The 27900-nt window shown below is 40.1% G+C and overlaps 1 protein-coding gene across 13 annotated transcripts; it reads left to right on the plus strand.

Moving 5' to 3' along the window:
- Window positions 1–27900, plus strand: LOC129775301 (segment polarity protein dishevelled). 13 transcript variants are annotated; one of them, XR_008742917.1, is made up of 5 exons: window positions 1–308; window positions 8763–10649; window positions 19964–20173; window positions 20227–20317; window positions 20804–20944. XR_008742917.1 is itself a non-coding variant. In XM_055779872.1 (4 exons), the coding sequence occupies exons 3-4, from the start codon at window positions 8963–8965 to the stop codon at window positions 20983–20985; spliced, it is 1869 nt and encodes a 622-aa protein (XP_055635847.1). In that variant the 5' UTR covers window positions 1–308; window positions 5019–5081; window positions 8763–8962; the 3' UTR covers window positions 20986–27900. The 13 variants fall into 13 exon arrangements, 9 of the variants coding, with proteins under 9 accessions (XP_055635847.1, XP_055635848.1, XP_055635849.1 ...); XR_008742916.1 differs by having other exon boundaries at window positions 20512–20943; XR_008742919.1 differs by having other exon boundaries at window positions 8763–10628; window positions 20512–20943.

The raw sequence follows: 27900 nt of genomic DNA on the forward strand, positions 1-27900 counted from the left end.
AGTCGCCCGAAGTAGGTGCTGCTGAAGAAGCAAAAGAAAAATTAGTCTCCGACTTAGTGCTTCCGAAAGTAGCAAATAATTTAGCTATTTTTTCTCGGAAACTTGTGCTAATAAACGCAGACACTCAGTGCGAAACGGATGTGATAGGTTTAGCGGCACCATGGACGGCTTCTGTGCCGGGAAAAGTGTTTTCCACAGGGCACCCCGAGTGCAGTCGTAGGGAAAAGTGAACCAACAGAGAGGAGAAAAAAATATTCCAGCCTGACGTCACGCAGCAGCCGTAGCCGTCGTCGCATCGTTCTCGAAAGGTGTGTATACATGGCCGACTGGAGGAACTGCTGCTACTAGCGCTGCCTGGTTCAGGAGTTTATGTGTGCGTGTTTTCTAACAAAGTGAACCGAAGTGAGTGGAACTGCTCTTTTTGTGACACGAACTCCGCAGGCGGCTGCAATTGTTTGTCGCGCATTTGCATTGTGGAATATGTTTACGTTTTTTTGTTTTCGCTTCGATTAAGGTGATGGATGACGGTTCATCACTACTTTTTTTTGTGAGACTGTTTTGATCGCTTTGTATTCGCCATGCACCGCAAAGGTTGTAAAGTTTTGCCCCAAACAGTGCAGACCGGAAGAATGGGAATACTATTACCGGGGAAAGAAGTTACTGTGAATTCGAACAGAAAGAAATAGGAATAGTTTCTGTGTGCTGCACATAAATAGTCATCCACTAATTAATACACTTGCAGTGCGTTATTTCACTCAGATAAAAGAGTTATTATTTGTTGGTTCTGAGTACTTTTCCGCCGCGCTGCTATTGTCCGTGTGTTGGTGTATAGAGAAATTATACCGCTGTTCCTATCACTGCTGTTATTAGCGATATGCTTGCCGACTGCCGTCGAGATTTGTGTCTAATTTCACCCAAGAGCCCAGCAAGATGCTGTCTACACGGGAAGCATAACACATAGGAAGGCAAACAGGTGCATCGGATTTTTGCATACGAGACTGTGCAGACTTGGCTGATCCCGTTGGAATTTCACCGCACAACTCCCTCGAAAATAGGCAAACGGTGGTGAAGTCGTCCGACAGAGCAAAGGCTGCGTCCTCATGCGAAATGTGCAAAGGAAACACACGACGAGATAACGAGTAGAAAGCAAAGATGAAACATCTTAGCAGAGTTATGAGGTCGTAGGCACGTAGAAGGGCGGAAAGATAATGAAGGAATGGAGAAAAACCTGACCTTCAGTCGAGCCCTATCAATGGTACATTGGATAAGGCAAATATTCCTGCTGACAGGATTAGGGACGTGATTCTGAGACATTGTTTATTGCTGCAGTCGATTTCTGTCGAATTCCTCAGTCGGCATGAATATTTCACTTCAAGCAGAGAATTTTGTGGAGGAATCCCATAGTAAACACTGCAGGGTATCATCTTTTCAACTTGTAAGGATTGGCCTTGCGCATTCGAATCGCTAAATAATTTCTACTGCGGTTAAACGATTGAATGTAAACTCAGTAACTTAACCCATTACTGCCCAGGTGTACAAGAACTTGATCCAAATGGCATGAAACTTTCTAGTCCATCTAGGTTTGTCCCGAAACGGGGGGGAAATGCAATATTTTGGTTTGGAGTTCTTTGGAATTTGAGATATCTGACGTATGAAATTTCATACGCTGAGCCGATACAGTATCAAAAATGGAAATCACTTGAATATCGAACAAAACGGTTTTATTTCATAGAATTCAACTACAACAACCATTTTCATGGTTTATTAGCACTTTCGTGTACTGCCGTTTTACGCATAATTGTCCCACGGTTCAGTTCCTAGAAATTTGTACATTTCCGGTACGGTCACACGGAATCTTGTATCTCCTTTTAGCAGTGCATACTTATTTGTCTCTGGTGATTAGTCCGACGAAATCTGCGTCAAATAGTTAATGGAACATTTGAACGGCAGACCATTCATGTTTCGAGCAGAGATCACTAAGATCAGGTGAATGTCCTTCGAGAACAACGGTTGCATCTGCATCCGAATGTAAGGTCATTTTTTCCTAGTGTCTGGCTCTCCACTTATTGCTGCTGCCCGAGGAGCATTATTTTGATTGGCCTCGTTCAATGTTGCTCTCGACATTCACTTGTTTGCCAAAACCGGAAGGGCCGTCCTCCGAGTCACTATCTCCAGCATCCACATCGCTGTCTCCACCGCTTGGGGACATAGATTTTTTTTTGCGACTTCATAATTTTCTTCGGATTTTTTGTTAGATATCATTTTTTACACTCGTCTAAAATGAATCCTTTAAGAGGTAAAACTTTGATAAATTCATGTTTACTTTTGCGACTCCATTAAACTCGAACTTTGCAAGCTTCAATACACAACAAAATTGACAGATAAAATGACACTGACACAAAAAACACTCTTAAATTGTCATGTGGTATCAGTTAAAATGCGCTTAACACTTTAGTTTCATCAAAAACAGTTTTTCGAACTGTTTTGAAGATCACGAGTTCAATTCTCACTCCCGACATTCTTCCGAAATGGAAGGTAAAAGTGACAAACCAGCCAAAAATGTTGAAAGTCACTATAATACAGAAAGAAAATAAAATAAAATAAAAATAAATTGTAATCCCCGGTAACAACCCGATGCAAAAAGTAGAAGGGTCTGAGCTTAGGGGCACGGACGGAAGTTTGACGTAGGACTGTGATCGTTCAGAACACTTGGTTATTTTAAATGTCTTTTCATTGTTCAGAAATCTGTTAGTTTAACTCTTTTGAAACTCTAAATAGTAGCCCTGAAAAAGGCCGTTCGTTGTATGTATTCATAACCTTCAAACGGTTTGTAACGAACAAAGAAAGACAATAAGCTTCTGGCAGGAAGTTCAACTGTCTAACTGAAAATGATTAATGAATATCAGTGGGACACATAACAGGGTGGAATGGTAAATAAAGTATATGTGAATGGGTAAACAAAAAAATTGTAAAGGGTTGTATCTAGGACACGACCGCTTATTTTCGACGTAGATTACGTAGACGCAATTACATTATGCAATCCACTTGTTTACCACTTCGAATATTATTTTAGAATGCATCGAAATTTTTGTAATAGATTATGTTCTTCGTTACGAATAAATTTTATGAACGTCCTTTTACGTTTGATATGATGCCTGGTACTACCAAAATATGTGAACGGAAGAATTGTCAAACGATCATTGTATTTTACATTTCCCTCTGGAATTGTTGCACATCTCATGTTTACCTAGTTCTCGAACCGCGAAAGTGCATTCACCTCTAGTATCTGAAATGACGATTTTCCTGGCTTCTCAGTTTAATAGTACGTTTTTGGGAAACATATTCCGGTCTGCACAACGACAAGCAAGTACAAAAGTACGTAAGTATTTGCAAAGCGGATTCCCCCAGGCACATAAATTTCGAAGTCCGTGTTAGAGAAACACAGCTCGATGGGAACAAAAATACCCCCGACTTGCATGTATATTTGCAAAGCGGATTTCCACAGGTACACAAATTTTGAAGTCTGTGTTGGGAAACCGTAAATCGGGCCAATCAAAACATGGCAGTAGGAAGTTCTTCCAGTTTTCATGAATTTAAACCGTTTAGAGATTAGCGAATTGTAATGTCTGGCATATCAAACATATCTTAGAGAATTTCCGATTCGATTGGTATGCAAATCATGAGAATTCGTTCACAGTGAAAATAGTTATTAATGTTAACTTTATTTCATAAAAACGTGACCTGTTTTCTGATTTGGCACCCTTCCTCAAAGACGTAGTTCTACGTCAAAAAAACTATATCGTCATTGATTACATTGAATATGAAATTTATGGGGAAGAAACAAAAAAACAAGTTGATAATACTCACGATTTCGTGATATTTTGAGGTAAAATACACATGAAATCATGAAGTTGCTTTATTTTTAATGAATAGCTATGGTATTGTGATTTCTTTCCATTGTCTTATTCCTATTATTAGGCATCGAGAGCAATAGCCTTTTCGGTGAAATAATGTTCGTTTGCAGACTATCACAATCAAGTCGTATTGGTTCTACTGCTCAATCTATCATAGAAGGGATTGAATTATTGGGAATTATGAATATGAGTCATGAAGATTATTAATATTTCATTTCGTTTCATTTTTGTGATGCGATGTAATGCCGATCTCAATAAATCCCCGCATGATAATCGCTGCCTCCTCCTTATTAATGAACGATCACTGTATGGGTGGCACTTTTCTTGTTGCTTTGATGAAATTTTGCATGAAGTTTGAATGATGCATGAAATCTTGCATCTGATTACTTTAATATCTTGCTGATTTGTTAGATAGAACGAATTATTGCACACAATTTTGTGTTACATACAACTTTTATGGGAACGAAGTGGAACAAAAAGAATGCATAATACATGATTTACCTTCGCATCCGCTCGCAAAATATACCTCTTTTATTTGTTAAATTGCTCACATGTTATATTGTTTCCACTACTGATGTCTTAATAAACGTTACATTTTTTGTAGAGTGACCCCCCTATATAGAAATCAAAGACGTAGTCCTACGTCAAAAAATTCACTTTGTTGTCGTTCAAGCAACATTTCGGACATACAATCGTCGATCTACATCTCTCGCTTTCGATTCTCATGGAACATAATTTCCTTGCTTCTGGCTGTATTCTACGGCTTTGAGTGGTTTAGAACTAGCTTGTCGAGCTACCTCCAATGATTCTGCAAGCTCTGTTTGCGTTTGACATCAATCTTAATCGAGTAACGTCTCTCATTCTTCGCCTTCAAACTTTTTCGGTTGACCCAGACGATTCTTGCCTTTCCCACGAATATCACCACTTTCAAATCATTCAAACCATTCCCTACAGAATCTATCCGATGGTACAGAGTCACCATAAACTTCCGCAACCATTCGATGCGCTTCAGCTGCACTTTTTTTCCCGAGACATGAGAGGTCGTAGAGTTCTCTGCATCTCTCTTAAGTAAATGTCGAACTGATATTCCTTCCTTTTCCTTAGCAGTTGTAAGGACGTGGCCAGGACAAATTTTAACTGTTGGCGGAAACATGCTTTCATCTAAGGGTGAGTTTAGACTAGTGATATATTCATGTGAAGAAATATGATGAGATTTATAGAAATCGCATCAACCGTTTACACTAGCGTGAACTTCTATAATGAATATATGCATATTTTCGGTGAATTTATTCACCTGAAGTAGAACTGCATCCAACTTCAGTGATTTCTCACCAGTGAGAAATTCACAAGCGTTTACATATGCTCAATTTATTCAAGTTATATATACCTCGAATAAGTGTATCATATTTATTCTCACCCGTTTACACCTATTTTCACGTGAATAAATCTATCTATAGCTATAGATCTCCCTAATGTAAACCCGCCATAAGAGATATTACTAATCATCAGCAACGGATGGAGGCTAGTTTTTGACATGAAAGTTCTGAATTCGTACCATCTACGACAAATCTTGTTTTTATTTTTAAACTGCCGTCATTTAGTCAAAACAACATTTTGTGTCTATCATTATTGTCACGGACCGTTGCGTGTAAAAATGAACTCCGTGAAGTGAAAGTGTTCATTCCCGTTTATAAGAGACATGTTGGTTGCATAATGTAGGGTATTTGAACGTTGTGTAGGTTGCATAATTTCAGACGTTTGAACGTTAGGTAAAATGTAATTTTATTTTCTCTTTCTATAAATTACGCTAGAGATAAAACATGACTATTACGTTTAATAATCGAAATCTCGCATACTCTTGTACTTAGCTTATTCATTTGAATAGTGAGAAATATTTAGAATCATTTTTTATTAACCGTTTCTACAATTTTGATGAATAATAATATCTTCTATATCTCAGAACAAACCCGAATTTATCTACCTCACGATCAGTATAATCTGAGCTACTCCCATATGGGATTCTGAAGTTTAATCCTCTTATCCTTCCCATTCTCGTGTGATTTTATATACGGAATATGAGGTTTGATTTAATTATTTAAACAGAAACTGGTCAGCAGCGTCGGTCAGAAGCATAATCTTCATACAAACATCTGATGGATTTCAAGGAATTTAACAAAAGCGGAAAGTGATTCAGATTTTCTTTAGATGGATATCAAAATTATGCAAAATTAACTAGAGAAGAATTAAAAAACAGTATCTTGTGTATGGTTTGCAATGATAGGCTCATTTTTTCCTTGTTTGAAACTTATTATCACTTTTTAATATTCTTTCATTCAAAGTGTGTCTTCAAAACAATACAGTTGAAAATAACTATAGCGTAAAAAGTTATAACTATCGTCCTGATTCTGGTCTGGTCCGCCAATTGTGAATGTTTGAATTACAAAAACTAGCTCTGCAATGTTGAAAAAACTTTACAGTTATTATTTTATATTCAAAATATCAATAAATCAATATTATACATAATCAATCATAATGATCGTACTTGGGCTAGTGGGCTCCATTGCCATTTTATGGTGTTGCAAACTCTCTCTTAGTTTAATCCTAAAAATAGAAACAACAAATTTCTGTTCATTCAGGACAATCGTATGTAGACCTTCGCCATGTTCAATGGACCTACGGGAGCTACATTTTCAATCCTTGATTACATCCCATAGCGCATTTACCGAATCCAAATAAACAAATTTACATCCTCTGGGTACTTCAGAATTTCGCTTAAAAATGCCACCAGGCGGGTAAATTGCTGTATGTTTATCTTTTGTTTCTTAAACAAGACAAGAAGAGATTCAAAATGTTACCAAAAAACTAAATAAATACGAAATTAAACTTACTCCATTCCGCGTGACTAGCTTTTACCATCTAAAACACAAGTGACAAATTTACCTGTTTTTCTCCGTGACGTGACAGTATCGTGATATTCATAATAACACCGAATTCATCAAAGTTGTCACGACGGATGAACTCTTTTGGATTCTAGACACACGGTGACAGCCGTAATAAGGTTGTGAACAATTCACTTCGTTTTCACCGTGAAGTGACGTTCGTGATCAGGCCCAATCTCTTCATATTCTCCCGCAGCAGACGAGCACGGATCATTGCATGGCTATCCAATATGTATCAATATTGATTAAGGAATATAAATTGAATTGATTTTCAAGAACTTAGCTGTCCTGAATCTGGTTCATTCCTTTTTCTGTGTAGAAATCAATATCGAAAAGTAGTGCTGTATTATGCCTTGGGGTCAATTAACAGCTCCGCTATCACTTGGCTCAATTGGGCTAAACATGTTACGTTTACATTTTCTTCGCAGTTGCCAGGAATGACAATCGTCAAAGTTAACAATACCGTGTAGTAAAATGTATCAATCGCTGGTTGGAATGTGTATTGCATCTGACATTCATTCTGCGTTGATTTTTCCCGAAGTTAGTTAGTTGAAGGTTCAAAATGAAGTGCATCCCCTCGATATGCGTTGATTTTTCACGTAGTTACAACATGTCAAAAATCACTTAAAATTTCCGACTTCGCACTCTGTTCCTCTAATTTCTTTATCGAGTGTATTTTCTGTACCTATTACCAACCGGTGCGCGAAGTGCGAAGTCGAAAATATTAGGTGGATTTTGACATGTTATAACTTCGTGAAAAATCAACGCATATCGACGGGATATACTTCATTTTGAAGCTTCAACTTTCGAGTATTAGAATATTTTAGGTACATGTTTTTATCTTGGTGTGTGTAGGTTAGGGTGGCAATGGATATGGGAAAAAAATCAATAAACAATTTGTTTATTGGCCCAAAAAAATGACCTGTGCTAAGTTTCAGCTCAATCGGACATGATTTAGGGTTGCCTCAAAGCGCTCAAAGTTTTGATTTTTTGATTCTCGAAAATCTTTCAAGAAAATTTGGAAAACTGATTTTTTTGTTCGATGCCAAATGACTTAAAAATGCATAAAACGTCGAAATCTGGTGTCATCTCAAAAAATAATTTTGGCAATGAGGAGCAAATGAGACTCAATCTGCTGTTTTAAAAATCAACAATAATAACAGTAAATAAATTACTGGTCTGGTCTTCGTCTTGTCTAAGATATATTAGGATATAATTTCTAGACGGTACCTACGTAGTTGGTTAGCCGATTCTAGAAAGCCACTTTACCTCGCTCTAACCGAACAACCTCACCTGTCTCACGTGTTGCTTACATTGATAACGGAAAGCGATACATAAACCGGAATATTCTGATCCTAGAACAGAAACACTAACAAATGCATACAAGGATAAAGCCCACAGATTAGCATACATTATGGTTGAAACGGTTTCTTGGCTCTCCTTTCACTTGAGATATTCTATAACCGCACTCATCAACATCGACGATAACCGGTCCCACTCGACCTCGCATATGAATCATACTCTATCCGTCAAGATTGTCATAAATTCGCTTCGAGATGCAACATGCGCTGCACGCCATGCTTCCCTTCGAATCCGAGCGCAACACACGGGGAAAACCACAATCATCATCTGTCGCAGCATACAACGTATATTATTAGTATTTGCATACGTTGGCGATGTTTTAGGTCTGTTTCAGGCGAGCGGTATGGGATGCCTTATCACAACGTGCGCCTGCCAGCAAATGCAAAAATAATCAACGTTTCCCCCGGTAACACATTTGAGTAAATGCTGCAATCGGTTGCTTAATATTATCCGTTAGATTGTTTCATTCCGTGCAAACATAAACGCGATCTAAATCGCTGAAACCCGTTCCTAATGTTGAACTTTTTCTTGTTTTATTTATTTGTAGGTTGAAAAGAGCGGAATCGTGGCACAGTTGAAGACGTCTCCACACATAATCAAACGAGCTTACAAAACGCGAAGAATTGAAATCTGAAGTGACTTTTGTTCAGTGACATTCTTGTAATTTTGTAGTGCTTTAAATCTAGTGACCAGCTTGTTTCAAAACTTCCCTAACAGTGTACACGATACACACATAAAACTTACACCATGGATGATAAAAACTCCTCCGGTAGCGGAGGCGGAGGCAGTGGTGGCTACAGCGGTGGTGAGACCAAGGTCATCTATCACATCGACGATGAGACTACACCCTATCTGGTGAAGATTCCGCTACCCTCAAGCCAAGTCATGCTGAAGGACTTCAAACTGGTCCTGAACAAACAGAACATCAACTATAAGTATTTTTTCAAATCGATGGACGCCGACTTCGGTGTGGTGAAGGAGGAAATTGCAGACGATTCCACCATATTGCCGTGCTTCAACGGGAAGGTTGTATCCTGGCTGGTGACGGCCGACGGCTCAAACCAATCCGACTGCTCGGAAATGCAGCCCACGGAAATGATCGACGGGAGGCCCACGCTAGCGCAGCTACGAACTATGAATAAACCGATGAACAATATGATGACCATGCCGATGAATCCTCTGACGTACCAATCGGCATCGGTTGTCTCCAGCGATCTGGATTCGACCAGTCTTTTCGAAACCGAGAGCGAAATCACTTTGGACAGAGACATGACTGAGTGCAGTAGTGTGCAGCGATTGCAGGTTCGGAAAAAGCCACAGCGACGCAAAAAGCGAGCCCCCTCGATGTCCCGGACATCCTCGTACAGTTCCATCACCGACTCGACCATGTCGCTCAACATAATTACGGTGCAGATCAACATGGACACGGTGAACTTCCTGGGAATATCGATCGTAGGACATCGGGATACTGATTCCCGAAATCGAGTCGGTGACGGCGGAATCTACGTGGGCAGTATTATGAAGGGCGGTGCTGTCGCGCTGGACGGACGGATCGAACCTGGCGATATGATACTGCAGGTTAACGATGTAAACTTCGAGAATATGACTAACGATGAGGCGGTTCGTGTACTGCGGGAAGTGGTGCAACAATCGGGCCCTATCAAACTAGTCGTTGCCAAATGTTGGGATCCGAATCCTAAGGGATATTTCACAATCCCACGCACCGAACCTGTGCGTCCGATTGATCCGGGCGCGTGGGTTGCCCATACTGCGGCTCTTCGCTCGCGGGATACCATCAACACAGATCTCCCCGAGTCCGTCATGGAGCGACTACACGTCGACATGGACATGAAGGATATTGTACGTGCAATGACCAAACCCGACAGCGGGCTCGAAATCCGGGACCGAATGTGGTTGAAAATCACTATTGCTAACGCATTCATCGGAGCCGATGTAGTCAATTGGATTCTGGAGAACGTTGACGGTATCGGTGATCGACGAGACGCTCGCAAGTACGTCTCGCTAATGCTCCGGCGGGGCTACATCAAGCACACCGTCAATAAGCTTACCTTTTCCGAGCAGTGCTACTACGTGATCGGAAACGGAATCCGGCAGGACATCTCCAATATGTCGCTGGACGATACGGAGAGCATGCTCAGCGATATTGCACCGCTGCCGAATCCGCCGATCTACATGACCTACTCGGGCAATTACAACCCCTCGCATGGGTACCAGCCGATTCAGTACGGGTGCACTGGTGAACGACATCCATCGTCCGGTTCAAGCAGCTCCGACATCCTCACCAGCAAGGATACTTCCGCGTCGCAGAGCGACATTGCGGCGGTCATTCAGCAGACCAACCAGATGACCATTGCCAACGCTTCCAACAAATCGTCGGGATCCTCGAACCGCGGTAATGAGCAAGACATGTCAGGTACATTGAACTGAATTCATCATCCATTTCCGCGTTTAAGGGGGTGTGGGATGGGGATCCCCCAGGGAGGCCTTTCACCTTCGGGCGGGTGTTGGATTAGTGAGACTGTGGTCGGTTTTACGGAGTTGCAGAGTTAGCATAATTTGATGGCTTGTTTATGTCTAGTTAATTTTTTTACAACAATTTTTAAATTGTGAAAAAAAGGCATATAATCCACTGAACTCGCTGTAACCTAGCTGATTTAAGCTTTAGTTGGATTCGCTTCAATTCAATTAAGGTAAATGGTAAGTTAGGTAAATGAACTTGCAATGGGTTTCACAAGATAATAATGTTAGCTCTCAACATAGAAGTCTTTCAATGTCACTGGCATAGAAGTCATGATAAGAAGGATCAGTTCTAGCCCCTTGATCAATGTTTATTTCTGTACAAGGGGAACTCCTGGCTGAGTTGGGGAATTCGAAGATTACGCCACTCTGAACTCTGAACATTTATAGTACACGTGGTTCTCACCCAGAGTGATGCCATTTTGACTAATGGCGGGTTTACATTAGGGAGATCTATAGCTATAGATGGATTTATTCACCCGAAAATAGATGTAAACGGGTGAGAATATATATGATACACTTCTTCGAGGTATATATGTGTAGAATATTGAGAAAAAAATCAGGCATTTGTAAACGCTGGTGAATTTCTCACTGGTGAGAAATCACTAAAGTTGGATGCAGTTCTACTTCAATTCTACTAAATTCACCGAAAACATGAATATATTCATTATATAAGTTCACGCTAGTGTAAACGGCTGATGCGATTTCTATAAATCTCATTATATTTCTTCACATGAAATCTAAACCCACCGTAAAGCTGAGATTATTTAAAATTAGGGAAATGTCGAATGCGTAACAACGTAATATTTCATGAAAAACTGAAAAAATAATTCTTCGTTATTTCGAAAAAAAAATCTCTCACTTCACTGTTGATAACGCTAATCGATCAGCGTACATCTTCTTCAGTCACGGTCTTGGCCAGCCATATCTGTCCAAAACGTAACTGGGCCATTATAGGACTTAATGAAGGATCAAATCCATGTGTCCAAAACGTAACTGGGCCATTATGGGACTTTTTTTTCCCTTGTTGGGTGTGAACCACTGCGTCCATTATTTTTGAACTATTGTGGAATGCCCCATTTTTTTTACTACGCTTCAAGCCTCTTTACTGCTTATCGATGAAGAAGTAGACTGAAAGCTATAGCGAGATAGGTGCCAATCAGGAATAATCTGTTTGATAAAATTTATAGTCCTGATCGGCGACACAGACCAAACTTCCTTGGGCTCCAGAATGGCCTTATCAAGGTGTTAAAGTCTGCGTCTTGTTAGTGCTCCGCGTTTGCAGAGCAAATGTTCCGAGGTTTCGCTTTCGGCATTACAAAAGCGACAAATATCATCTTGCACTAAACCTATGTTTTTGAGATGGTATTTACTCGGACAGTGTCCTGTTATAAGACCAGTGAATGTGCTGAAGTCTTTCTTATTAAGACTCAGCAATTGTTGAGTAATTTTAATGCTCGGCGTGATAAATTTTTTTGACTGGTTAAATTGTACAGCCATCCAGTTGGCTGTTACTTCCCGGTCTTCCCATTCTTCAGCTCTTCAACACACATTCAGAAATTCCACAGAATGGTTCTGGACCAGTGAAGGGTGGGCTTGAGCCGTGTCTTGCGCGTTCATCTGTTTGTTCATTTCCCTCTATACCGCAATGGCCAGAAATCCAGTACAGTTGTAGTTGTAGTTGTACCGAACTTATAGTTGCCGTAAAAGGCAAATGCATTCCCAGACAATTTTTGAATAGCACTTGAAAGCATTGAGGGCTTTAAGTGCTGCTTGACTGTCTTTTTTTTTTTTTTTTTTTTTTTTTAAAGAGGTGAGGAACGCTCTACCAGCCTTACCTGGGAAGGGTTAACCCAGACGTCGAGTGGGGATCGCACCCACAAAAACCAAGCCCTCTACTCGTTGCCTTATTCCCCCTGGGACCACATCTAGGCGACTACTTCAGGGGGCGGCTGTGCTCATGCACTTCTCGAGTTTTCAACGCAAACTAGCGTTGTCCTTCCCTTTTTCTCAATATTTTTTTCTTTCCATTCGTTATTAATTCCACTGCGCTGATGTCCTCTTCGCAGGCATTTTGAATTTACCCGTCGAGACGTGAACCGATTAGGAATTGCCCTCCAACTTGACGCGCAACCCGTCACAGCCACCCTCGCGGGGTTTCTCACCTGTCGAGACGTGAACCGATTAGGAAGCGCCCTCCAACTTGACGCGCTTGACTGTCTGTGAAGATGCAAATGTTAGCATGTTTATAATTTCTTTTAAGGCAGACATTTATACATTCTAAAGGGTGTGTCACATCAAATTGCATCACGGAAAAAACGCTGTAGAAATTTAATTTTTAGGAATTATATCTTCAGCTTTCGCTTAGAATCAGATAAGAGTGTATAGATCACGTTGGCCATGCTTCACTGTCAATTTTTCGTAAATTTGGAAAAATGTCGTCGAACGAAAAAGAGCGTCGTGAATTAATCCTGTGCACTCATTTCGAGAATCCGGAGTTGTCACATCGGGACATCGGTAAGATGCAGGGAATCGTCCAATCCACAGTCAGCAGAGTACTAAAACGATACTTCGAGAACCTAACCATCGACCGGAAGGTGAAGAACGGCAAAAATGGATGCTCCGTCAGTGAAAAAGATCACAAACGCGTAGTTAAGCAGTTTAGACGTGATCCGAGAAGTTCGGTCCCGGGATGTCGCCAATAAGCTGAATTTGTCAAGTTCATTCGTCCAGCGGACCAAGCAGCGGGAGGGCCTGCGTACATACAAGGTTAAGAAGGCTCCTAACCGCGACGAAAGGCAAAACATGGTGGGGAAGACGCGAGCCCGGAAGCTGTACACCGAAATGCTGACGAAGCTGCATTGCCTGGTAATGGACGACGAAACCTACGTCAAAGCGGACTTTCGTCAGCTGCCGGGCCTGTTGTTCTTCTCCGCAGAGGACAAATTCAGCGTTCCGGAGGAGATTCGCAAGCAGAAACTATCCAAGTTTGTCAAAAAGTACATGGTGCGGCAAGCGGTCTGCTCTTGCGGAAAGCGGAGCGCCTCCTTCGTGATGACCGGCACGGTAAACGGGCAGGTTTACCTTAAGGAGTGCCTACAGAAGCGCTTACTACCACTATTGAAGCAGCACGAGGGCCCGACCATCTTCTGGCCGGATCTCGCTTCGTGCCACTATTCAAAGGACGTGTTGGAGTGGTACGAAGCCAACGGGGTCACCTTCGTGCCAAAGGAAATGAACCCGCCCAACGCGCCGGAGCTTCGCCCAATAGAGAAATATTGGGCGATTATGAAGCAGGCCCTCCGGAAGAACCCAAAAGTTGTCAAATCGGAGGCGGACTTCAAGAGAAAATGGATTTCTGTTAAAAAAAACTACAACCTGACGTTGTACAGAACCTTATGGACGGGGTAAAGAGGAAGGTGCGAGCATACGGGCTTGGGCTCGAAGTATGAATAAAAAGAAAATGCCAAAAGTTGTTTAATAGTTTTTATTTTACTGTCTAAAATTTTCAAAAGGATCGGTCTACTGGGCGAATTTCTACAGCGTTTTTTCCGTGATGCAATTTGATGTGACACACCCTTTATTATTGCAGCTATTTCTGCATGGAAAACTGTTGGCCAGTTCCCCATAACTACAGAAATTTTTATTCTGGGACCATACACTCCAGCCCCTGTTCTGTTACTCATTTTCGATCCATCGGCATAGAACAGAATTGAACCATTACGAACATTGGGACCACCTTCATCCCATACTGAACGGGAAAGTTCGATCACTCTTTATGGAATGTCATAATTGGTCCTAGGTTCCATCCAATCACTGTTCATCTCTGAGGTTGGTCCAACGGGTACGAGATTCAGGAGGCTCAAGTGTCCGGTTTTGTCCCCGTCTAATATTTTTTTATATCTTTTCAGCTTTAGAGCGCTTCTATTAGCCTCCAGCTGAACATATTGACCCAAAGGTAACAGGTGAAGGATAGCCTCCAATGCCTTTGAGACACTCGCATTGCTCCTGTTACAGCAACGCATGCCAGTCGTTGGAGTTTGTTTAGCTTTTTTGTAGCTCCTTAGTCTTTGACCACCATACTAATGAGGCATAGGTTATGCTAGGCCGCACAATTGCTGTGTAGACCCACATAACCATTTTTGGTTTAAGGCTCCATGTTCTTTCTATCATTTTAGAACATGCCCATAGGGCTATGTTGGCCTTACTGATAATTGCATCTAAGTGTACGTTCCAGTTTAGTTTAGCGTCTAGTATTACGCCTAGATATTTCACTGAAACGCTGAATTTTATTTCCTCTCCTCCAAGATTTAGAGTCTGCAGATGCAGTTTCTTCTTTTTGGTGAAGGGAACAATTGTTGTTTATGAGGGATTTATGCTCAGACCTTCTTTGATACACCATGATTGGGCAAGGTTTAAGGCCATCTGCATCCTGCTCGATATCACATCGTCGAACATCGTCGAAGCCACGTACCGTTATGACTAGATCGTCAGCAAAACCCACGATTTCGAATCCATTCGCCTCCAAACTAATCAGAAGGTCGTCAACCACCAGTGACCAAAGGAGAGGTGATAGAACCCCTCCTTGTGGGCAACCTTTCGTTGCAATCACAGATGTCGACGACCCACCCAGCTCCGAGATGATTGATCTATTTGTGAGCATGCCTTTGATCCATTCGACTATGCAGTCATCGAAATGTCTCCTTCTCATAGCCTGTGCCATTGATAAATAAGAAGCATTGTCGAAAGCCCCTTCGATATCAAGAAACGCACATAATGCAGTTTCTTTTGACGAACGAGATTTTTCAATTATAGTCACAAGCGTGTGTAACGCTGTGACTGTGGATTTGCCTGATTGATAGGCAAACTGGTATTTAGATAAAGGGCATTTAGACATGAATACCGACTTTATGTATTCATGTAGGGCTTTCTCCATAGTTTTCAACAGTATTGGTAATAAACTTATTGGTCTGAATGATTGTGGGAGAGATTTGTCACGTTTCCCAGCTTTTGGAATGTAGACCACTTTAACGAGTCTCCATTTGGAAGGAATGTGCTCTAGTATCAGACTTGCCTTAAAAATCTCGATTAGAGATGGAATCAGCTTAGATTCTCCTTTTTGAATCAGAACTGGAAAATTTCCATCTGCACCTGCGGATTTGTATGCTTGAAGGATCTCACCGCGCTTTCTACTCTGGTCCTTGTGAAAACCAATCCAGCAACTATGTTTGCGACTTCCTTTGCATTTTCAGGATGCCGCGGATCAAGTCGCGGTTATAGCTAGGACTGGTATCAGCATGAACCGATGTAGATCCCGGGAAGTGAGTTTTCATCAGTAAGTCTAATATTTCTGAGGAAGATTTTGTGAACGAACCGTCGTCCTTTTTGAGGGAACCTAGTTCGTTCGAGTGGTCTTTTGCAAGAGTCTTGCTTAGTCTTGCAACGATTGGGGTACTTTCAATGCTTTCGCCCCCAAGTTATTTACCCAAGATTTTCGTTTAGATCGTCTTAGTTCTCTGTTATATTCGGTTAGGGCGCTCCTATATTGAGACCAATCCGAATTAATTTTAGCTCTGTTGAACAGCTTCCGCGCTGTTTTACGAAGCCGCTCAAGCCTTTTGTTCCACTACGGAACGTTTCTTGTCGAAGAAACTCTCTTTAGTGGACAATTACTGTTATAGACAGAAATTATCGTAAAGAATTAAATCTTTTGAAGTTGATTCGAGCTGTTGAATCGACCGTATTCTTGTATTAAGAATTTTTTACTCGAGTTCAAGTGAATATCGTTCCCAGTAGGTTTTTCTTGGATCACGATATTCTCTCTGTACTGTCAAGCCACCATCCCATTCGAAGATAATGTGTCTGTGATCAGACAAAGACGCATTCTATTATGGGATTTAATGAAGGATCAAATCCAGGTGTTGAGGCACACTCTTTTTATGATTCCGAATTCATGGATTGTTAAAGTAGTTTTCATTCCAAAAGCGGGGAAACGTGATAAATCACTCCCAAATTCATTCAGACCAATGGGTACTGTTGAAAACTGTGGAAAAAGGATTATATGAACGCATTAAAGCTTTATTCATGTCTTAATGCCCATTATCTAAATACCAGTTTGCCTACCAATCAGGCAAATCACAGCAAAACTGAAAAATCAGATTCGTCAAAAGAAACCGTATTATGTGCGTTTCTTTCTCGTTTTATCATGTCGCATGTTAAAGCATGACTGTATTTGATGTAATTGTTCTGCTCTTCACTCACGATGATAGTTACCATCTGGGCTTGATAATTTCGAAACTGGAAGATGAAAATTATTATTATTATAATATATCTGTTCTCTTCAGCCCGAATCATTTTCGATTGTGGGCATTCTCTACTCACACTAAAACATTGATTCTGCAATTTCTTCGAATTTGAAAGTACTTTCATTTGAAGATTGAAACTGCTGAATGAGCAATAAAGGGTGTCCCACATCGAATTGCATCACGGAAGAAAACAAAACAACTTTCAGACAATAGAATAACACCCATTAGTGAGCTTTTGGTATATTTATTTCATTAACCTCTAATACCATAACAATTGAAAGTTTTATTCAGAGATCGAAATTCTCGCTCGGCTGCGCGATAAATATTCAGTCAATCAATCTAGTTTTCGATGAACCGTGTATTGTTGATATTTTCGTCTCTTCCTTTTCACCGAAAATTCTTTTTCAGAGAGAAAGAAATGTGGAAAATCTCTATCTCGGAAGTTCATCGAGAATGCTTTTTCGTCTCTCATTTGGTACTGAAAATATGGAGCGAAAAATCAAAGCTAACTTCACCAACGTTAGTCTGTTAGGACAGCGTCCAAACGATCTGCATTTGGACAGCGTCTGAATTGTACAAATATTAATCCATCTCATGTTCACTTCACGATGAAACCCAATATTGCCGCATGTTTTCATGCAATGTTTTCAGCTGTACTGAAGAAGTGAAAAACCATTATCGGCATTAAGGAGTCACTGAAAACGAAACCATTTTTCGGCAATCATAACTCGACGAAAAATAAAAATCGGCATTGGATTTCTCGCGAGAATATTCTCTCGCCTCCTATATTCTCAGCTATTTTTCCCCGTGGGTGAAAACGGATGTTTTTCGTCTCAAATCGGTGAGCATTTCGATGTCTGGTTTTATTTGATTTTATTCCTTGAAACTGCACATCCTTTCACATAATCATTTTCATTAGTTTTAGAGAATACGGTTCGAACTCAAACGAAATTTTCATTCGAATATTCATTTTATCATTTTTCACTTTCATTTTCATTTGACGATTTGATAACTGAAACGACGTATTGATGACTGACGATTTGATGAACGTGAAACGAAACAAAATTGTTCAGAGGTGAAGAGGTATTATCTCTATTGAGCTAATTCCTCGAAACTGAATGCCGGCATTGTACATTATTAAAGACTGGCTGTTTTCAACACATTTTTGTCCTACCCATATTCATGATGGTCTGAGTCAATATAAAATACGACAGATTCTGAAGTCGATGGTGTTCTAGAAATTGCAACCTTCGATCAGCACGTGATCTATGCACGGTTCTGTTTGTTTTATCATTTTGGCGATATTGGAGTCTAGAACATGTTCTGGAATTTCTAGTTCGCAATGGGATCCGTGTTGAGCGTTAACGCTTGCATTAAAGAAATGGACAATTTTCAGATAGTGATAAAGAAACTACAAAAGATAATTAAATGGATAATTAATTTCCTATAAAACTTAATTTCATTGACCATGTTAAAAAAAATATTCCGTCCAGCAGTTGACCAAAACTTTTGCCATTGCTGTCGAAAACATACTTGTTGGCATGTTTTTCAGTTCTTTCTTAGCTTTATTTATTATTTCCTCCTTCGTTTTCGTCGCTGAATTGTTGGAGTAGACCCTCCGCTCCAGGTTTACTCAGGAATTCTCGATCGCACGCACCTGGAGGATGTTCGAAGGGTTGGCGAACTTCGGAACAACATCTATCTTCAAGCGGTTCATCTCGTCCAGCGACTTCTTCGAGTAATGGGCAGAGCCTAGGTCCGACCAAAACATCACATCCTCGTCCGGATGATGTTTTTGGATGTAGGAGGCAACTTCTGTAAATTTTCCCGTCCACCGCAAGTCCCCAATGAAAGAGGAGCGGCTTCAACATTCTCTTTTCGCTAAATTTTAGCCACAGAAACACCTTGTTTGGGAACTTGGTGTGTGAGATATACTTCACGTCGGAACTTACCCTCTTGGTGGGGGGGGGGCGTAAAGTAGCTGGTAGTAGCCATCGCCATCTTGTCGTCCATGACGATCGCGACGTTCCGCCGGGAAACTTCATTCTCCATCAACTTCATCCTTTGTTTCTGGGACACAGCTTGCTGTTCCGATGCGGCCGGTCTTGACTTACATTCCCGCATGATGGTGTCCATCTCCACTAGGTAGTGAATATCTGGCCCGTTGCTCCGACCTCCCGGTCCAAAGCCCGGAACGATGTAGTCTCCTCTCTCTCCGTCTCATGCTTTAGCTTCAGTTGCGGTTTACAATCGCGTAGCACTGTCGGCCGACCGGAACCAGGCTTCCGTTTAATGGTCTCATTCTTCTTCAGAAGTATAAGGATATTATAGATACCGGAACGGGCGCATCCGGCGTACTCAAAGTACTTGACGATGTTCACTTTCTTCTCAGTACACACAAACCCCAGAGCGCAGTTGCTTTACTATTGTCGTAGTAACTTCCGCAGTTCAACTGATAGCGCTGTCAAATTTTGTTTGAAAACTCATGGGTTACGATAATTTACCAGGCACAAGTGGTCTCATCACTAGGTGTTAAGGTGAACGCATGAAAAATTGATAAAATGTGTCAATTTTTTTAAATGCAAACGTTACAAAGCCATGATACTATGAATGTATTTCATGTTTAATATGATATTTTAATTCCATTTTCATTGAGTGTGTGATCTAATCTCCGCCTATTACCACTTGGTGTGTGCGCTTTTCATCGATATTATGTTACTTTTCCTAACGAAAATACATCAAACTCATTCGCTTAACATGTTTTAGTGTGTGTTCATCACGGCATTTATGTACTTGTGCTGTGCTGCAAGAGTTCGAGCTACTGCGCTGACCAGAGTTAGCCCTACAATATTTGCTTACAGATTCTAAATCTTTCCTGTGTTTATTTACTGAATCTCCCACACAGCCCGATTTCGCTCTTTTTGGCAAACATTTTCGCGGAGCAAAAAGAGTATAAACGGAAACAGTTTATCAAATGCAAGTTCGGGTGTCAATGCTGCCGAACATTGATTGTGTTCATGGAGATGACGCATCACGGATGAGAAAGTGTTAAACGTGGTAAAGGAACTCGTCTTGCTGACGTCCTAACCACCTTAAGTGGAGGGACAAATGACAAGTAGGTTACAGTTGGGTTTAGTTTTTCAACATTGACTGTATGTGCTTTTATAGATGGTAGAAAGAAAAGAAGTAAGCCACAAAAACTCGAAGAACTGTTGTGGAAACGAAAGCTGCTACGAAAACCGGCCGCTGTTCTTACTATGTATTTATACTTCTATTTTCTGCACAAATCATTCATTCACGTCACGACTCGATATAAGCTCCTGGTTCTAAGTTTCCACTTACTGAACCGCATCGCATCAATAACAATATATTAAGTTTAGTTCCTAACTCTTATGCTGACCACACTCACATCCCTCATTCACACCGATTTTTATATTCTTCGTTTACTTTCAGTTTTGAGCTATTTATGAGTTGCTTTATTTCTAATTATCCTAATTAAATATTAAACAAACAAACAAAAAACGATCCACATATTTACTAATATCATCACCATCATCACAATCATCGCATCACCATCGACAACGACACCATCACCCGTCATCACCTGCGCCTGCCTGCCTGCCATCGATCACCCAAAACACCAATACGAAAATCCTTTCGAACAAAAAAACAAAAACCTCACCGTGTGTAATTCGCTGTTCGCTTCCTCCGCATCGGCGCCGCATCTCGATTCCCACCAAGGCAGAGTTTAAGCAGAGTGGCGGGCTCATCCGGGGCACCACCGGCAAGCAGATGCCACACCAACTGACCAGCGGCAGTGCCAACGACGACGAGGGCTACGAGGAGAGTCTGTACTTCCAGCCAACGAGAACCCTGCGGAAGGACCAATCAGCGACGGTCACTTACTACAACAACAGCAGCAAGTGAGTTGTTGTTCTACTATCGACTAAGATTATAGGGATATTTAGGAGGTTTTCAGAGGAATGTAAAGCGTCAGAAAGAGCGGGGGAGGTATAGCATCACTGCAATGAATCTCGAATGGAAGAATTGACTTAGCGTATCAATTAGCATTCTTGAAATTTTTATGACGAGGGTTTTTCTCGCAAAAACTCAATGAATTATCTAGAAATCGTATGATAACTTTTAAATTTATTTCTATTCATAAATACTTTGTTTACATACAATGTGTGATCGATAGATTCAGGTTAAACTTACCGATTTGCGCTTATAAAAATCTTCCCGGGAATACAGTTCATGCTTTTTTCTTCCAAAAATCAAAATACTAAATTAAGTAAGATACATTGACGTATGATTTTTGAATTAGTAACAGTGCCATCTGTTGACATAAACACAAACTTTTTGAATAAGTGAAAATTTACCTGACATTTTTTTAAAAAGTGAACGATAGCATCTTACAACCTAAATCAGCTGTATTCAACCTTTTTTCAGATGGGCCACAAATACGTGTTAGTCATGGTTTCGCGGGCCACAAAAAATAAAGATAAATAAAGAAGGGTGGTACCCAAAACACAACCGTACTGTTAACGGAGGTCTTTTCACCTTCAGATTTCCACCGAAGAACGTAGCTCTTACCGCTGAAAATACCTTCCTGACATCCGGCATGAAAGACGCTGCATCTTTGACGCCGCTTCTAACCCGGAAACCATGTTCGAAATTACAAAAAAAAAATTGATCAGGAAAAGCCACCAATAAGCTAGTCACGATTTATCTGTCATCCTGTTAGCGACCAGATGGCAGTGGCAGCGAGGTTTCCAAATGGCCTTTCTCAAGGCCGAGTGTTTAGTTTAACTTTCTAGTTTGGCGGAGAGAACATCATCATTATTACAACAATAAATCCGAAATTCATAGAAGCTCTCTTCCAGCAAAAAATTATAATCGTTTTTGTTTATTTCAAATATTTAAAAAAAAATGCTTTTTGGTCGTTTTTTTTGTAGCCCTGAAAAGAACCGATGGGTTTGCGTGATTCTGTAGAAGCAGTTGAAGATGGGTGATTAATGATTCGTTCTTATTCTCACGAGAACAATACACGAGAGTTGTATCTTTTTTGCCAATGCACGTAGCGCACACAGTATGGGTTGCGAATATTCTTCTCGTGCTAGACACAGTGCGATTACCAATTATCCGAGACGATTACATATTTGTTCCCCCATTCCTCCCGTAATTTATTCGATAACGTATACAATCAACAATTCGTGTACAATTCGAACGACGCGACACGTCCTATTCAATATTCCTCTTCTGCTTTACTCCTACATGTCAGTGCAAGCTCTGTACTATGCCCACTTCGCGTATATTCTGACAATGCATTCTGAGTAGGCTGACCAAACGTACCGTTTTTTTCGACCATTTTCGATTGTCCGTATTATTTGTACCGGAAGCATAATCCTAATGGACACAATTGGATGGCATAAAAGATAAAAAACATCTGACAATGTGGAACGAGTAAGAGTTTCAGATGAGCAGTTGCCGAAACGGTTTGTGCACAAATATATTGTTGTTTTGCTTCGATTCAAGTTCCATCTCTACGAAACCTATTAACTCAGGAATTTAATGGATATGATCATGTCAGTCGCAAAATGATGTGTGAAGAAATGCTTAGACAATCCTTTCACACACGTTTTTCATGAGGATCACCTCCACCCGTGTGGGGTTGCAGAAATTTCCCAAGGAAACCTAGAGAAATGTATTCACACTCTCCAAAGGTTACAGTATACAGATATTGAACCGTTCCGATTCAGCACGTGGGATGTTAAAATGTCGACGAAAAATTTTTTTTGTCGGAATCCGATGTTTAAAAAAAAAGGTTTTTCGATCCTCAGAAGTTATTTTACTATTGGACTTTGTATCGAGCAAAACCGTTGCATGTGACATCAGCATTAGTTAGAGCGAGGTGAAGTTGAAAAAGTAATTTATAAACAATTTATGAATTGGTATAATCTCTTTTCTGAACAGTGTCCGTACGAACGAACACTGCATTTGCATTTCAAGCGAGCGATTTACGCATGCCTTATTCGCAGTGGTATAGAAAAGTATACCTCACAACTCCACTCGTTTCTCGGTGTAGAGAGCATGGAAATACGTAGAACAAATATATGGGAATATGGGAATATGCTTCTAATTTTCTTTAATTGAAACCATTTATGGATTGGGGAATCATAATGTAATACATATCAAACAATTTGATTGTAATGCAAATAATGCACATCCGTTGGCAGCAAATATAGTTTTTAAAGTCAAAATTTTTCTATAAAAACGTGGCATGTTTTTTGATTTGGCACCCTTACTGAAGGACGTGGTCTTGACGTAGGACTAATTATTTCAGATGAAATTACAACATTGCGTTAAAGAACATACAAAAACAGAAGGCTAGTCTAGAAGAAAGAGAACAATATATTCCTGAATTGCGAGAGATTCAAAGTGACATTAATGAAAAAAAAATATTAAATTGAAATTAATGAGTTAAATATTTTCAAAAAACACGAAATTATTTCTAGGAATTCGTGAAGTTTACTGATTTTATTTTGTGTTTGCCTGGTAGTATCGCACCAGTTGGAAGAAATTTACTACGATGATTAACATTTGGATAACAGAAAAACACGACGCTATTATAATTGTCATACAGAACGGAACTTCCAAAAATCATGATCTCCTTCGCAAAATTTTTTCAGCATCTAAATATACTATGTACGTATATATGTACTTCTAAGTAGGTTAAATTGATTGGTTTTATTCACTCAATAAAAATCAAAAATATTATGAATTTTTGTTTATTTTTTGGGTTTGCGTGCCCCGTTTTTATTCCTGAACTATTTGGTCAGCCTAATTCTGAGGCGAAAAACTTTGCACACGGTAGCAAAATAGAAACTGAGGTTAGCCAGTGCGACCACAATATTCATAGTGCTGTCACGGCCATTAGACGACATGCATCAACCGCTAACCAATTATGACTTCAATGAACTTTCGAGCATATTTTCAGATTTTTCTGATTTCAATTGTTTGCTTCCAAAGCAGTTTTTGGGTCAGTAAGAAGCAAACATGACTCATACAAGTTGTATCATTCAAAAGTGATTGCAATATCACTTGTTTCATTCGACACAGAGTTATTAACGTTCGAATCATTGCACCCCAAATGTAACGCTCTCGTTTTCCAAATTTATACGCCCTAGTACAGATGCAGAAATGGAGTGGTGCAAACATACAGAAGCACTATTTACCAGACGAATTCTTGGTGCATCCACAGAATAAAATCACACCACCGTGTTCGATGTCCATCTTCCATTCTTCCTTTATATCGAGCAGCTGTTTCTAGCATCAGCATTGAAAAAGACTGTCGTCTGCTAGCTGAAGCCAGACTGTGACTTGGATAATTATGGTCATAGTTTAAATTAACTTGTTGAATGACGCTAACGTGCCCAGTAGAACTTCCGCCGTCTCAAAGTAGGCATTGACTAGCGTTAGTTTCATTAGTACTTAGTTCAGATTTCTTTTGACAAATAACATGCCTTGAATGTATTTTAAGTGGCAAGCTCTAGAGTAAGCGTGTACCAGGTCGGAAGAAATTTGACGAAAAGTCTCCCGGTTAGAGCGGGAATCGAACTCAACCCCGGGATGATAATGTGTGCGTTGGTTTGAATCAGTGGCGTTTCGTCCCATTGTTTAAACTTTTCATAGGACAGGTAGACAATTTCAGAAAAAAAAAGCGTATTATTTCACAATTGTAACATAGATGAGGAAAAATCGAAGATCATTTATTTGTAATTTTCAAATTATCTCGCATATTCTTATTTTCTCTATTATTTGGGTGAAACTTCTCCACCGTGAAGATTGTAATCTGATGGCTATACTTGACTACACCACAAAATCCACTACGAATTAAGCAGTAATGACTTCCGGGTTCATACCTTTCATCTGAACCCGCCGTCATTCAATCACTTTTCTGCATCTTCAAGCGCGACAGGGCAAACGCAGTCAGCTATGTATGAAGCGATCACTACTACTAATGCGCCGCCTTGCGTAAAAATGACATTTGTGGTTTATTTGAGGTGCTGAACCGATGGAAACGATAGGAAACACACCCACACACACACACCTTGACCGCCGCCAGGGATCCCGCGTTCCAGGAAGTGATAAACAACAATGTTTTCAGCGGAACGTCCGGTGGAATTCCGAACTTTGATGCTGAAACATGTACTACAGCCAGAGGTCTTCACACATTCATGCTTGAGTTCAACACTGTGTTCTTGCTCAAACTGTTTTGCGTGTAGACCATCATTTAGACAACACGCTCAAAGATGCAATTGATGAATCTGGCGAAATAATGAATGACGTAACGTTATCAATTGTCTTCGTTTATATGTCTCGATAATTGACTAAATGACGAAACGGTTTAAAGAACTAGATGAATACAAATTCATCGCATTGCTGAATAATGAACAATTTCCCGATCTCATCGTCGCATTCCCTACTGGCAATTTGAAAAAGCTTATTTCATACCACTCGATATTCGAGTATTTATAATGAGTTGACCTTTTTTTACTCAACCGAAGAGTTTAGGGGCAAACATATTATAGGCATAATTTCAATTATCGTTGGATCAAACCTGCATCAAACCTTCCCCAAATCGATCCGGCTGGCCAGAATGATAGAATTTTTTGTGTTCTCCGACGGATCAAGAATTAATTGCGGTCAAGATCGGACCAGAAACGATTTTTTTTATTTGGATTATGATGTTTACTGTGGGAAAAGATTTCCATTATGAGATGATACCGATGTCATTATTTTATGAAGAAAATATAGATAAGTTCGCGCTCATAGTTGACCGTAGGATTGCTTTGTTATGTAGATAAATGTTAAGAAATAACAATGTGCTAATATGCCATCACAATACTGTTATTTTAATTTTGCAAATGTTGATTGCACAGGTAGCTCGATTGGCCACGCGTCGCCTCTGGTTTGAATTATAGAGGCTTTAAAGCTTATCAGCACTAAGAAGGCCAAGGACTATTTGGAAAACCTCGCTGCCGTCTGATCATTAGCTGGATTACCGATCAATCTTGAATGTTGTGAAATCGCGAGTAGCTTGTTTATATTCAAAAGATTGAAAACGGACGGTGCTTGAATTGCAATGTTTTTCCATCACAATTGTCCGTAGAACGAACGATGCATATGATATTTCTATTTCATAAAAGCGTGACAACGTGTTTTCTGATTTGGCATTATTACTGAAGGAGTTTTACTAAAAAAAAGGTTTCTAGCATTTTCCTTATTGTTACACATACAATTTTGTTAAAAATAAAGTAACCCCTGATGGGCCCACCTGATAAGCACGCTGAGCCACATATAGGCTGCGGGCGCAGGTTGAGTATAGTTGACTTAGATTAACGCGTTGCATGTATCCTTTTCTGCAATTCTCTTTCCGCGACACCGCCCGTCACAATTCGTTTCACATGCCATTCGAAGGCAGGTTGCCTCACCTCCCCCCACAAATGGAACAATCTAGACAGAATATACGATTGACGCAAGAACTAGAACAACAGGCCAAAATCACACGATAAAACTGTAACCAAACAGAGTGTGTTGTTAGGTGGAGCAATAGGAAAAATGTTTTCGCCAGTGCTGCTCAGAGATGGACGGCTCAAATCGAGTTGAGGAAGAAAGTGCAAACAAATTGAAACAAAGAAGCGGGGCATAATTTATGTACAGAATAAAATTTGGCCGGGAAAAACTTTCTCACTGATAGCCTTTTCATTTATTTCTGCTTTTTTATCCTTTCCCGAAGAAGCTTTAATTTTGTCTAGAGAAACACAACCGATAGTAAGTCTAGGATTTTCTGTATACAGATTTGATTTGTTGTCTGTATGTCCTTCCGGTAATAACAAAAGGCGCCCGAGTATACACCTTTCTCTGTAACCATCCTGGGGTAGTGGAAGAGAAGACGGTGAGCACACAATGAGTGAAAGCAAATCAAGTAAACAAAATTAAACTACATTAAGCAGTAAGAAAAAACTCGATCTAGTTCGCTTCACCTATTTTGTTTTAAAAATATATATTTTCATGTCTTACTTTAACGAAAAAATGTGTGTAATGGCGTAAAATGGCAGAACAAAACAAAATTATACGAACTCTATATTCTAAGGAGATAAAAGCAAGAGAAACTGTAAATGTGTTTATTACTATGTATTTATACAACAGGCAATCGAGATTCGAACGAATTATAGAACGCGAAAAGGCATCCTTTGAGTTGACGAGGAAATACTTCGCTCGTACTTTAGCGTTATTAATCTGAATCTGCTGTTTGATTGAGAGGAAACTAAAGATCCAGTTCTGCTCAAAATACGGGAAATTGCATCTGAATATCCTAACGCATAGAGAGGGGGGCTGTGGCCAACCCGCGTATTCAAAGGGAAAACTAATACAGGAAAATACGGCAGAGCACATTGTTGCGGCTTGGTTTTAATTTTTCGTTGAAGTGTGGAACGTTGGTTGATTTTAGTGTGGAAGAGCATAACTTAAACAGGAAAAGAGAATGGGAACCACACAAATAAAGCAGGTATGAAAAACAAGACTACGTAAGCAAACATTGATTGATAGTGGAATACAGAAGGAAGAAGATACACACAAGCTGGGTGACAGAAAGTATATTAAAGAAGAACACCCAGCTAAAAACGAATTTATACGAAAAAAAAGATTTAATGGAAAATTCAGTGAAGAGAACAATGGACAAACTAACGTGAAGAGAAGGTATTTGCTACAAAGAATGGGATTATTAGCTGAAATATGGGATAAGAAGCTGAAAATAATAAATAAAGAATGGTAAACTAA

This window comes from Toxorhynchites rutilus, chromosome 3 (assembly GCF_029784135.1).
Source record: "Toxorhynchites rutilus septentrionalis strain SRP chromosome 3, ASM2978413v1, whole genome shotgun sequence".
Lineage (NCBI taxonomy): Eukaryota > Metazoa > Arthropoda > Insecta > Diptera > Culicidae > Toxorhynchites > Toxorhynchites rutilus.

What these genes read in the sequence shown, in the direction of transcription:
- LOC129775301 (XM_055779874.1), top strand. Translation starts at nt 8,963, where the DNA reads ATGGATGATAAAAACTCCTCCGGTAGCGGAGGCGGAGGCAGTGGTGGC. An exon ending in TAATGAGCAAGACATGTCAG is followed by an intron (nt 10,650 to 20,803) that starts GTACATTGAACT and finishes CCACCAAGGCAG; the next exon opens with AGTTTAAGCAGAGTGGCGGG.